At 43.6% G+C, this 10,427-nt stretch overlaps 1 protein-coding gene across 1 annotated transcript in view; it reads left to right on the top strand.

Moving 5' to 3' along the window:
- Positions 1 to 9,853, top strand: part of pgm5 (phosphoglucomutase 5) — a 23,051-nt gene extending 13,198 nt beyond the window's left edge. The window contains exons 8-11 of the mRNA XM_062516892.1: positions 243 to 378; positions 1,230 to 1,413; positions 5,622 to 5,759; positions 8,127 to 9,853. Coding sequence (XP_062372876.1) covers positions 243 to 378; positions 1,230 to 1,413; positions 5,622 to 5,759; positions 8,127 to 8,216 — 548 coding nt within the window. The 3' untranslated portion in view covers positions 8,217 to 9,853. The remainder of the gene's footprint in view (positions 1 to 242; positions 379 to 1,229; positions 1,414 to 5,621; positions 5,760 to 8,126) is intronic.
- The last annotated feature ends 574 nt before the right edge of the window (positions 9,854 to 10,427 follow it).

Raw genomic sequence — 10,427 nt, 5'->3', positions numbered from 1 at the left:
CTCAAACCCAACTCTTAAGACCTTTTCAGTTGCGCAATAGAAAGAAATCCAGAGTCCATCATTACAGATCTTCACACCCCCTCCGCCATTCCTCCCAGCTGCTCCCATCAGAGAAACGCTTCAGACAGAAAACATACAAAAAGTGCATTGTGTTGGAGCGTTGCTGCAATAACATTCAGATTTATTTACCTTTCATGAGTGCAGAGTTTCGCCCTTCTGTCCCCCTCTGATGTAATGTCCAGGCTCCGATCACATCCGGGAGAAGGACGGCCTGTGGACGGTGCTGGTGTGGCTGTCCATCATGGCCGCTCGCAAGCAGGGCGTGGAGGAGATCGTCAGGGACCACTGGGCCAAATTTGGACGCAATTTCTTCTGCCGGTGAGCCTGGCTCTTTGTCAGTGTGCCTGTGTAAAGACTGTTGTTGAACTATCCCCTTCCTTTCTAAATAACCCCCTTTAGCAGTTTTAATCACAGCTGCAATCTATCTGACTTGGTTTCATGTCATCAGGCTAAGGCCATTTTATGTGGAATTTGTTGTTTATGATTGGCTCTGTGGAAAGCAAATTCATAGATCATCATGAGTTTGCAGTGCTCTGACATAGAGCTCTCATCATCATGGCTGTACCATAGTAACGGCAAATACCCTCTCCTCGTATCTGGCTCCATAAAACAGTCCTCGTTCCCACATAGGCTTCCCACAGTTTAGAGTGAGAGGAACATTGGCACTAGAAATGATCTACATTGGTTTATGGAGCCATGGCAAGCTGTGAACGTGGTGTTCGTCTTCTGATGTCATATTTGTGCTCACGGTCGCAGTAACATGTTACTGTGTGTCATCACAAGCTAAACTAAAACATGCGTAGCTAGAAAAGCACTCAAAGAGAGCAAGCCTCCGCCAAGCGAACACATAACCGCTTCCTGCATCCAGACGGTGATACGGATCACTCCCAAAATTGAACCTTGGGTCATTTCAGACCTTCCCTGAAAATTTCATCGAAATCCATCCGTAACTTTTTGAGTTATCTTGCAAAGAAACAGACAAACCAACAAACAAACCCCGATGAAAACATAACCTCCTTGGCGGAGGTAATGACACTATCAATGACAATGAAGTGGCCCATCCTAATTTGTGCATCTGGGAATATATTTGACTTCCATGAAATCACAAAAACATCATCACTCCTACTTATCAGATGCCTTGTATTTACTCACATGTCTCTCTACTCAAGGTTTGACTATGAAGCCATCGACCCCAGAGCTGCGTTCTACCTGATGAAGGACCTAGAAGCTGTCATCACGGACAAAGCATTCTGCAGTCAGAAGTTTGCGGTTGGAAACAACGTCTACACTGTGGAGAAGGCCGAAAACTTTGAGTACATCGACCCTGTTGATGGGACTGTGGCTAGGAACCAGGTGAGAGGTCACTTGTGATTCAGCCTCTGTATGATCTAGTAGAGACATTTTATAGGTTTGCATTGTTTTAAAGGCAAATCTCAAAAGAATTTAGCTGGTATATGGTTATGTGAAGGTGAGTTCTGTCCTCTCGGAGTCGGAAATGTGGCCACGTATCAGTTATCAAGTTCGCTTTGGTCAGTGCCAACTGTACGGTTGTTAGTGTTGGCAAGGCAAGCCTGTTGGCTGTTAGCTAGTTAGCTCACTGGTTTTAGACAAGAGCCCCCTTGCCCTTTGAACTCAAAGTCAGTCAATCAGGAGTAAGAAGAAGGACTAAAGAGTATAAGAATGTAGTCAATGTATGTTGACACCTTATGTCAATTATGATATTTAGCCATGTACATGGGATGACATTGGCCACTACCCTGAAACAAATGTGAACAACCTCAGTCCTCCTCCACACACACACACACACACACGCAGAGCCCTCCTCTGAAGAATGTAAACACAGAAAAACATATGCATAGAGAGCCAGAAACACAGAGAGAGAGAGAGAGAGAGAGAGAGAGAGAGAGAGAGAGAGAGAGAGAGAGAGAGAGGGTGAGGCTAGAATAGTAGCGTAGCAGCCTGGAAGCTTCTCTCCACAGCAACAAGCCCAACCCTGTCATGGTCAATGGAACACTCCGGATGACCTCTCTCTGTTCCATCCGTCTCTGCCATCTCTCTAATCCCTCCTTCTCTTTCTCTTTCCATACCCTCTCATCCCTTTTTCCTCCGTTCACACCCAGAGTTTTCTCCTCAGAGGTTTTCACAGCTGACTCTTCTGTTCCAACCAGAAATGTGTGAAGACTCTGTCTAACACACACACACACACACACACACACACACACACACACACACACACATGCACACACACACACACACACATACACACATGCACACACACACACATGCACACACACACACAGTGGAACAATACTTGAAAGTAAAATGTTGAATCCCCAACATGATGATACCAAACATTGTAGTGCTGGCTTCAAAAGGAAAAAGTACACTTGTGGATTGTGAGGTCGCCCCATCTGAGAATAGTAAGCCTAAAATATGGAGCTGGAATATTTCATGAAATGAGTGATAGGAAAACATAAATCTTTTGTGTGCTAGACATCAGCTCCGGTCTAATCCATCCCTGCCTGTCCTTGTGGGTGTTATCACAGTAGCAGCGCTTAGACATTCCACACACGCCAGAGTTGTTTCAGCTGCTGCCCCTCTCTTCCGCAACTGTCAGTGGCACCGAGGAGGCCCTCCACAAGGGTATCAGCTGTCTAACCCCCCCCCCCCCCCCCACACACACACACACACACACATCCAGTCATGTACACATATGTACATGCACATGCACACACCACACACGCACACACACACACACGCACACACGCACACACACACACACACACACACACACACACACACACACACACATTGTCACCCAGTCAGAGAGCCCGACTACATAAATGTGAGCTTACATATGCGGCGAGGCTATGAAGACAGGGAGCTTAGCACAGCTATTCCGCTCACGCTGCTATGGGGAACCACTGAATTCCTCTGGCCCTGCCACCCCCCCCTTCCAATCTCTTTGTCACTCTTACACACGTTTGCACTGTGATGTGTGCAACTTTAGGAGAGGAGCTTTTGTCGCCCGGTATGTAGAAGTTGACATTTTGAGTATTTTATTTTGTGAACATTTTTGAAAATATGTACAGGAAATAAGGTGGAAGAAACTCATTTTGGATAGCACATACAACTTTTCAAAAAGCATGATATATGAAAATATATAATATATATATTGTTCAATATATATACATGTTGATCAAATATAATCACTATGTCACTCCCAAGAATCGTATTCTATTCCAACAGTTATAGAGCCTCTGTAGACTCATGTGTCCTGGTGGGAACCCATCCAGGGAGACTTTATAGAGCGCTGTGATAATGGCCAGCATCTCTTTTAGGGGACCTCCCCAAAGGCACAGCGTGCCTGGGTCCAGTGAGGAGCTCAGCTCAGCTGTCCTGTCCCAGTGGACAAGTCTGTTTATACTTTTCATTCATCCGCCATTCAGTGCCTTTAGAGTCTGAATGCTGCTCCAAGTGCCTATCACTACTACAGTCAGCTATTTTGCCTGCTGGCAAAATGTTGAAATGTTGTATGGCATCAGTTGATTTACAGAACTCTACCAAAGTCCTCATAGGTAAGCCCCTCCGCTCGGGAGCCATATTACAATGTATTCTGGGCACTTATCGGGCATCTATTTCAGGCAGAACTACGTGTGTGCAAGGCTTCACCAACCACCGACACCAACCTGACGTTAGCTGCCAGATCACAACACATGATCGGCACGATGTATTTGCAACATACCACATGATTGGCACGATGTAGGCCTACAGTCATTTCCTGTGTATTAGCCGCATTGTGTATTTATGCACGGTAAAAGAAACAAAACCATATATTAATACCATATTAACTGCCCCCGTGTATTCACCTCATAGCTGAAGAAATGTAGCAAAATGAATGTATAAGCCGTAGTTAATAGTTGGGAAATTACGTATTCACAATGTACCACATGATTGGCACAATGTTTTCACATGTCAACTTTTTGGTGACGGAAGGGACAGAATGTGTGTAGACGACTGGCATGTTTGCGTTACAAACTAACCCCAGACATTTCCATGGGAGATTCTTTTGAGTGCTGTGTCTCCTCGTTAGAAAGTCTCTGCCCCCACCAAGAACTATTCTGGATTCCGTAAGACTCCTGAAGAGGGCAGTGTTAGGCTTGACATCCTCCAGCGTTTTTCCTTCTACCTGATTCATACAACTGACCACTGGCCTCCTGATGTTGCTGCTTCTGCTGCAGGAGAATGTGCCGCATGCTTTGATTTATGATCATGCTGCTGGTCACTCTGGGTCAGCCTGACCACAGCACATATCAGTTGATGAATGGAGAAGAGTTCAACAGCTAAGAGTTACTAGCAACGGCACAGAGTCATATATAGTATCCAAAATCCACGCTGGAGTAGAAGTACAGATATTTGATCAGAAAATGACTTAAGCAAAAGCATGCCACTTAAGTAAATGTCTTATTATTTACAGTACTTAAGAATGACAGGTAGCCCATTGTAAAACATACTTAAGCCTGAAGGTAGCGGCTCAAAAGCAGTGAAGAGCTGGGGCCAGGTGTCTTGGCTCTTATATGATCTATGTGAGGTACAGTAATTCAGCAGAGAGTCATTTTGTTTGTGTGCATTGTGGAGACTGTCTTCCATCCATGGGATGGTTTATTTGCACTGTCATTAAGGACAGTGTACTGTATAATGAAGCCTGTGTGAAACTGCACTTTGGACTGGTCGGTCTCCTCTGAAAGAATATTCTTCATAAATGTTCATGTTTTAATTGTACATTCATTTTTGCAAATGTAGTTAGTTAGGTATTTTATTGTACCCATAAGGAAGCTTTTTGTCCAGTTAGTACAACATTGCAGAGTCAGTCCACAGTACCTCAGTGTCACACAAACAAAATGAAACAAAAACAAGAACAAGAAAGGAAAAGAATGGGAAAAAAGAATCATATAAAAAGGTCACCATCTAGACTCACTAGAGGTACCGAAGGTGTCATGACCTATTATTATGTCTCATGAATTTGTTTACAGAACTAATCACTTGAGGTACAAATGTTTTGTCCTGTTTCTTAGAGGGCTGGGTAAAGGTACAGTACCTACAGCGTGAAGGTATAGCAGCTCCAAAGCAGTGAAGAGCAGGTGTCTTGGGTGAAGTTGGGTCTAATCTACGTATGTGTAATCTATTACTATCTATGTGAAGTAATTAAGCAGGGAGTCATTTTGTTTGTGTCTTCCATGGAACGGTTTATTTTGCACTGTCATTAAGGGCAGTGTATTATGAAGAATCTGTCTGCACTTTGGAACTGGTTCGTTTGCTCTTAGTGTCAACAAGCTTTGAAAGAATATTCTTCAAAATGTTCATCTTCTTTAATAGTACATTTTATTAATGTATTGGTTCAAAGCTGATCTAGGTTTTGACAAATTTGTTTTAACAGGGTTTGATGAACTGTTTTCAAAGGGGTATGTTAACCTACGAAGATGGCTGATTAGCAAACACTATTAAAGGAAAAGAGAATGTTTTTGAACCTTGATGACGGTGTCTTCTCTCTGCCTCTCCAGGGTTTGAAGATCAACTTCTCGGACTCGTCCAGAATCATCTTCCGCCTCAGTGGGACGGGTGTGGGTGTGGGGGCCACCGTCCGCATCTACGCCGAGAGCTTCGAGAGGGACCCAGAGAGACACAACAGGGAACCCCAGGTAAGCCTACGTGACAACGTTTGGTAGAGAGGTTGCGTGCCATGATCCCATCTATCTTTAGTCTACATGCAGAACAAAGTAAACAATAAGATGAAAACAAAAGAGAACGTCCGCACACTGGAGTTGCTCCCAACCTTTAATAAAAAAAATAGCAATGCTTCGACCTGGCAGGGTCTTCTTCAGGTAAAAGGCCTACGTGACCAACATGACAAGCCACTCACCCTGCTCATTATCACCCTTGTTGTTTTCCATAATCACCATGATATAGTACTTTGGGATGTGCCTCATTTTTATATTTCCAGTTTAATCTCTTCAAGGAAATCCATACCGCATTAGTGCTTCCTGTTATGATTCGGCTAATGAGGGTGGTGACTCAAAAGGGCTATTAGGAGGAGCACAGTTACCAAATGGGTGAACAACTTAAGTACATTCTGTTGTTTTGTTGTACATAAGATAAGACAGGCTCGTGAGTAAGGGTGTGGACAGTGTTTTTAATTGTTCACCTACTTGGCGCCTAAGTGTTCAAATACATCTCTCATTGCCTTGTTTACGAATTGACAGCCCATAAAATTCAAACAGCTCAGTTTCCGTTCTTAGACTTTAGTTTACGAGAGGACTCTTCTACATTTTTTTCTCCAATTTCGCAGTAACCAAAATCTATACAGCTTGTTAAATTTGAATTCTGTGTTGTACTGAGACCTTTAACCTGCCTCACCCTTCACGTCAATTGAAGTGAGATTCTGTCCATTTTACATGTTTATTGTTGTATTGTGACTCTCACTCTTCTGTGTGACTCCTCCTCCAACTCCTCCTTCTTCCTTCTAGATTATTCTTGATGACTTTGCACAAACATTAAGAAGTGCTTTAGTCATGATTACTAGTCGAAGTAGTTATGACGACTAGGCATACCAGTCATGATTACTTTGCACAGACATCAGAAAACGTCAGATTTGAGATTGTGTTTCTTGAACAACCTACAACACTAGAGTATGGAAATGAAAAAGGAGTACTGTACATGGAATTTACTTTGTTTTATCCCACTATTTGTTGGTGATGCCACTGTTGGTTAGTTTTGTTGGTTAGTTTTTATTCCAGGGCATTGGTCTTGTGTATCACCCAGCCAACTTTCATGGTGCCTGCTCAAGACAAAATCAAGGCATAACTTATGATAAAGGCAGCAATAACATTTGATTAAAGCTAAATCAGTATTGTTGATCTCTAGACACAGTGGTATTATAAATACGTGCCCAGTTTACGGTGTGCTTTTATCTGACCCATATTCATCACTTGATTAGTTGGATGCTGGTTAGATAAGGTGGGTGCATGGTGCAGTCACTATTAGTCACTGTTGTGCATTTGGCATTGGCAAAGGCAAAGGTTACGGATATGCGTGCCAATAGAGTCTGTATGGTGGACAGACTCCACCAATTATTTCTCGTAGATGTTCAAGAGTATGTCTTTAGGGCTCACACAGTGCTGAGCAAATAGTCTGAGCGACTGTAATGCCAACGTGGCACAGCTACAGTACAACAACCACTAGCACCATCACAACATTAATGCTGTTCTCACTTGAGGGAATGGTTTTGTTGACTTTTGTTATTTTGTTGGTATCTTTCCAACACTATAGAGTTTTATCGATCTGGAGTAGGCTACAACAGTTCCACATCATCATAAATTGTCTGGTCATTATGAAGTTGTGAGTTGTTTTCCTGAATTGATAAGGCCTAGGCTAGTTTATAGCTTCCAATGATTACAAACAATAAATTAATTGCATGGACTGACATGGTCAAGTGGATATAGATAACAAAATAGGCTAATGTCTTTAGAGAAACCTGCTATGAAAAAAGGCATTATTTTGGTTTGCTCGGATAAACTTGTGACTGAGATTGCAATGTACAGTATACCACAATGTAGGTGTGCCACAATGAAGCACAATTATAGTATTAAGCGTCATCAAAAAGGTATAATCCCATGTTGTCACATGTTGTAGCATCACTACAGTTGAGTATGTACTCAGACTGTCATATGAGCCTGGCTCTCTGGTCATGCTGTCAAATTTGCACCTTTAGTGCTCAGGAAACCAGGGTTTGAGGCCTGGTGGCAGAAGTGGGGTGGCTTGCCATCGGAGGTGTGCCCAATGTGTGAGCCGTATGAGGGCCGTGTGTGTGTGTGTGATGGGCTGAGCTGATGGGCTCGTGAGGGAGACGCAGGTGTTCAAAGCCGTGTGGAGTGACTTCTCCACCGCTCCCTTCACAACACACACACACACAACACAACACAAACCTCTGAATGAAACACATTGCCTTGTTTTTCTAACCAGGAGTGAATAGAAGATGTTTTCCACTACTAATGTCCGTCTCTCGGCAGGTGGTGCTGGGACCCCTCATCGCCATCGCCCTGAAAATCTCCGACATCCACGAGCGGACCGGCCGCCGGGGTCCCACCGTCATCACTTGAGGCTCCACCCCGCTCATGCCGCCCACGCCGTCCACCCGAGTCCGAGACGCCCCCTCCCCCCCCTCCCCTCTGCTCCTCTCCCCAGCCGACCTCCTCCACTCCTCCCGCTGGACTATCACTCCTCACCAGGGGCCAAAGCCACGAGTCAGACTCCCTCGGGGGCCACCCCCCCCAGTCTGTCTCTGTCTCTTCCGTCTCCATCCCCTCTCCTCCTCCTCCTCCTCCTCCTCCTCCTCCGACAGCCTGCTGTCCATGCAGTAGACTCTTCCATCTCCTCCATCGTCACGAGCAACACAGAGAGAGAGAGACACTGTCTGTCCGTCCGTCTGTCCGTCGTCCACCATGCTGTCGCTTCCACCCTGACACCCTTTCTAACCTCTTCCACCGGCTGCCGTTTTTGTGGACACAAAAATATAAACTTTTGGCTAGTGTGCACGTCTCACCATCCGCCTTTAGAACTTTGCACTGATACAACACTTTTTTTTTTTTTTTTTTTAGAACTGTACCTGAGGGTGATGCAGTCTGTCCACACCACGGAGCAAATTGTTTTCAAACAGATTTCAATATACATTTATGTCTGTAGCGGAGTATTAGCAGGTTATATGCACAGTTGCAATCATTTGATCAAATCAAAGCAAAGACAATTTGTCAAACCACTGATATGTAATATCTCCTATGTATTTGAGTAACGCTGAAACACTGTGTGATAAGAGCTACATGATATGATATCCAGCTCCTAATTATATAAATATTTGTTTGGCTGTTGGCAGAGAAAAATACATGTTTGTCATCATTTCCAACCATTTTGTTTTTTCATTGAAATGCATTTATTTGAACCCTGTTGCGTCTTTGGTGCCATATGTTTTAGTATCAGCTCCTGCATTGTCTGATTACCAACAGATTATCATGTTGAATCAACAAGTGGTGAAAACATTAAAAGAAAAACTGAGGAATAACAGTGAAGACTATTCAGTAAGTGTAGAGCTTTCTTTTTTCTTTTTTCTTATTGTTATTATTTATGTACTTTAAGACAGCCCCTCGATTTGCAGTTCCGGCCCACAGTGGGGCTAGTGAGAGGTGAATGGACTTTGTTCTGGAGTGTTCCATGTCGTACGTTCCACGGGTGAGAAGTGTACCGTGTGCCAGGTCCATTTCCAGCTTCTTCGGTCGCATTGTGAGTTTTCAACCAACTGTTGCTTTCTTTCCAATCTACCTCCTATTTAGAGGGCGATAGAGACATAACCCCTTGAGATGCGTAGCAGTTATATCCAGATCCACTTTCAGCCCGACTGACCTGTATGTGAGCTCAGCCACATCGCATTTCTCAACCAAAATCTCTCTGCGTAGCCTACTGGCATACTTTTGCTCATAGAATGTGTGCACAAGAAAGGCTTGACTGACATGACAGAGTGAAAAACATACTTTTTCGTCTCCACTTCTTTGTTCAGAGAAATCTGTATTTCTCCGTAACTGTTGCTCGTGTGAGATGCTCTGAATCACGCGCCACAATGATGAGGGGGACCCTGTGGATCATGACAGACGTTAGCCTCTTGATTTCCCCAGTGAGCTGAATCAGACTAAATGTCTCCGCATTTTATTTCCTCTCTCATCAACGATTGTTTTTCTTTCTTTTCTTTTCTTTCTTTTTTTTTTTTTTTTTAAAAATCACCACTTCTCGTAAAGTTTTGTCCAGACTGTAAGCAGCACAGCGAGCACATGAAAAAAAAATCCTTTCTGAAAAATGATGGACATTTGCTTCTCCATTGTTAGGGAACAACAAATCCAGCCTGTCCATGTTACATGAGATAATATGTTTATAAGACTGCAATTCTTTTTCAAAAAATATCAGACCACTGCATTATTACACAAATATCATTGTGAGATCTGTTGGCTGACTTTAAGTGCACTGGTGGGACCTGTGGTCTGTGCTCTTTTTTGTATATCCATACCACTAAATGAAATGTGAACTGCTTTCCTCGCCCTCGGCTCGAGGGGAATCACTCGCACCCCTGTGGCTGTAACATATGAAGGGGAGGGAGGTGAAAAGTGAATTGAGAAACAGGAGAAGCATGCACGCTGTCCTCGGCACTATTTAATTGTTTCAAGGCTAATACTGAAATAAAAAAAAAAAACTTTTGTGTGTCTCGGAATTTGTTCTGGTCAGCTGACAATTTCTTGGTTCTATTGATGCTGTCGACACTGTTGGCAAGA

The sequence above is a fragment of the Sardina pilchardus genome, chromosome 16, assembly GCF_963854185.1.
Source record: "Sardina pilchardus chromosome 16, fSarPil1.1, whole genome shotgun sequence".
NCBI classification, from domain to species: domain Eukaryota; kingdom Metazoa; phylum Chordata; class Actinopteri; order Clupeiformes; family Clupeidae; genus Sardina; species Sardina pilchardus.
This window is presented reverse-complemented; position numbering and strand designations above follow the sequence as displayed.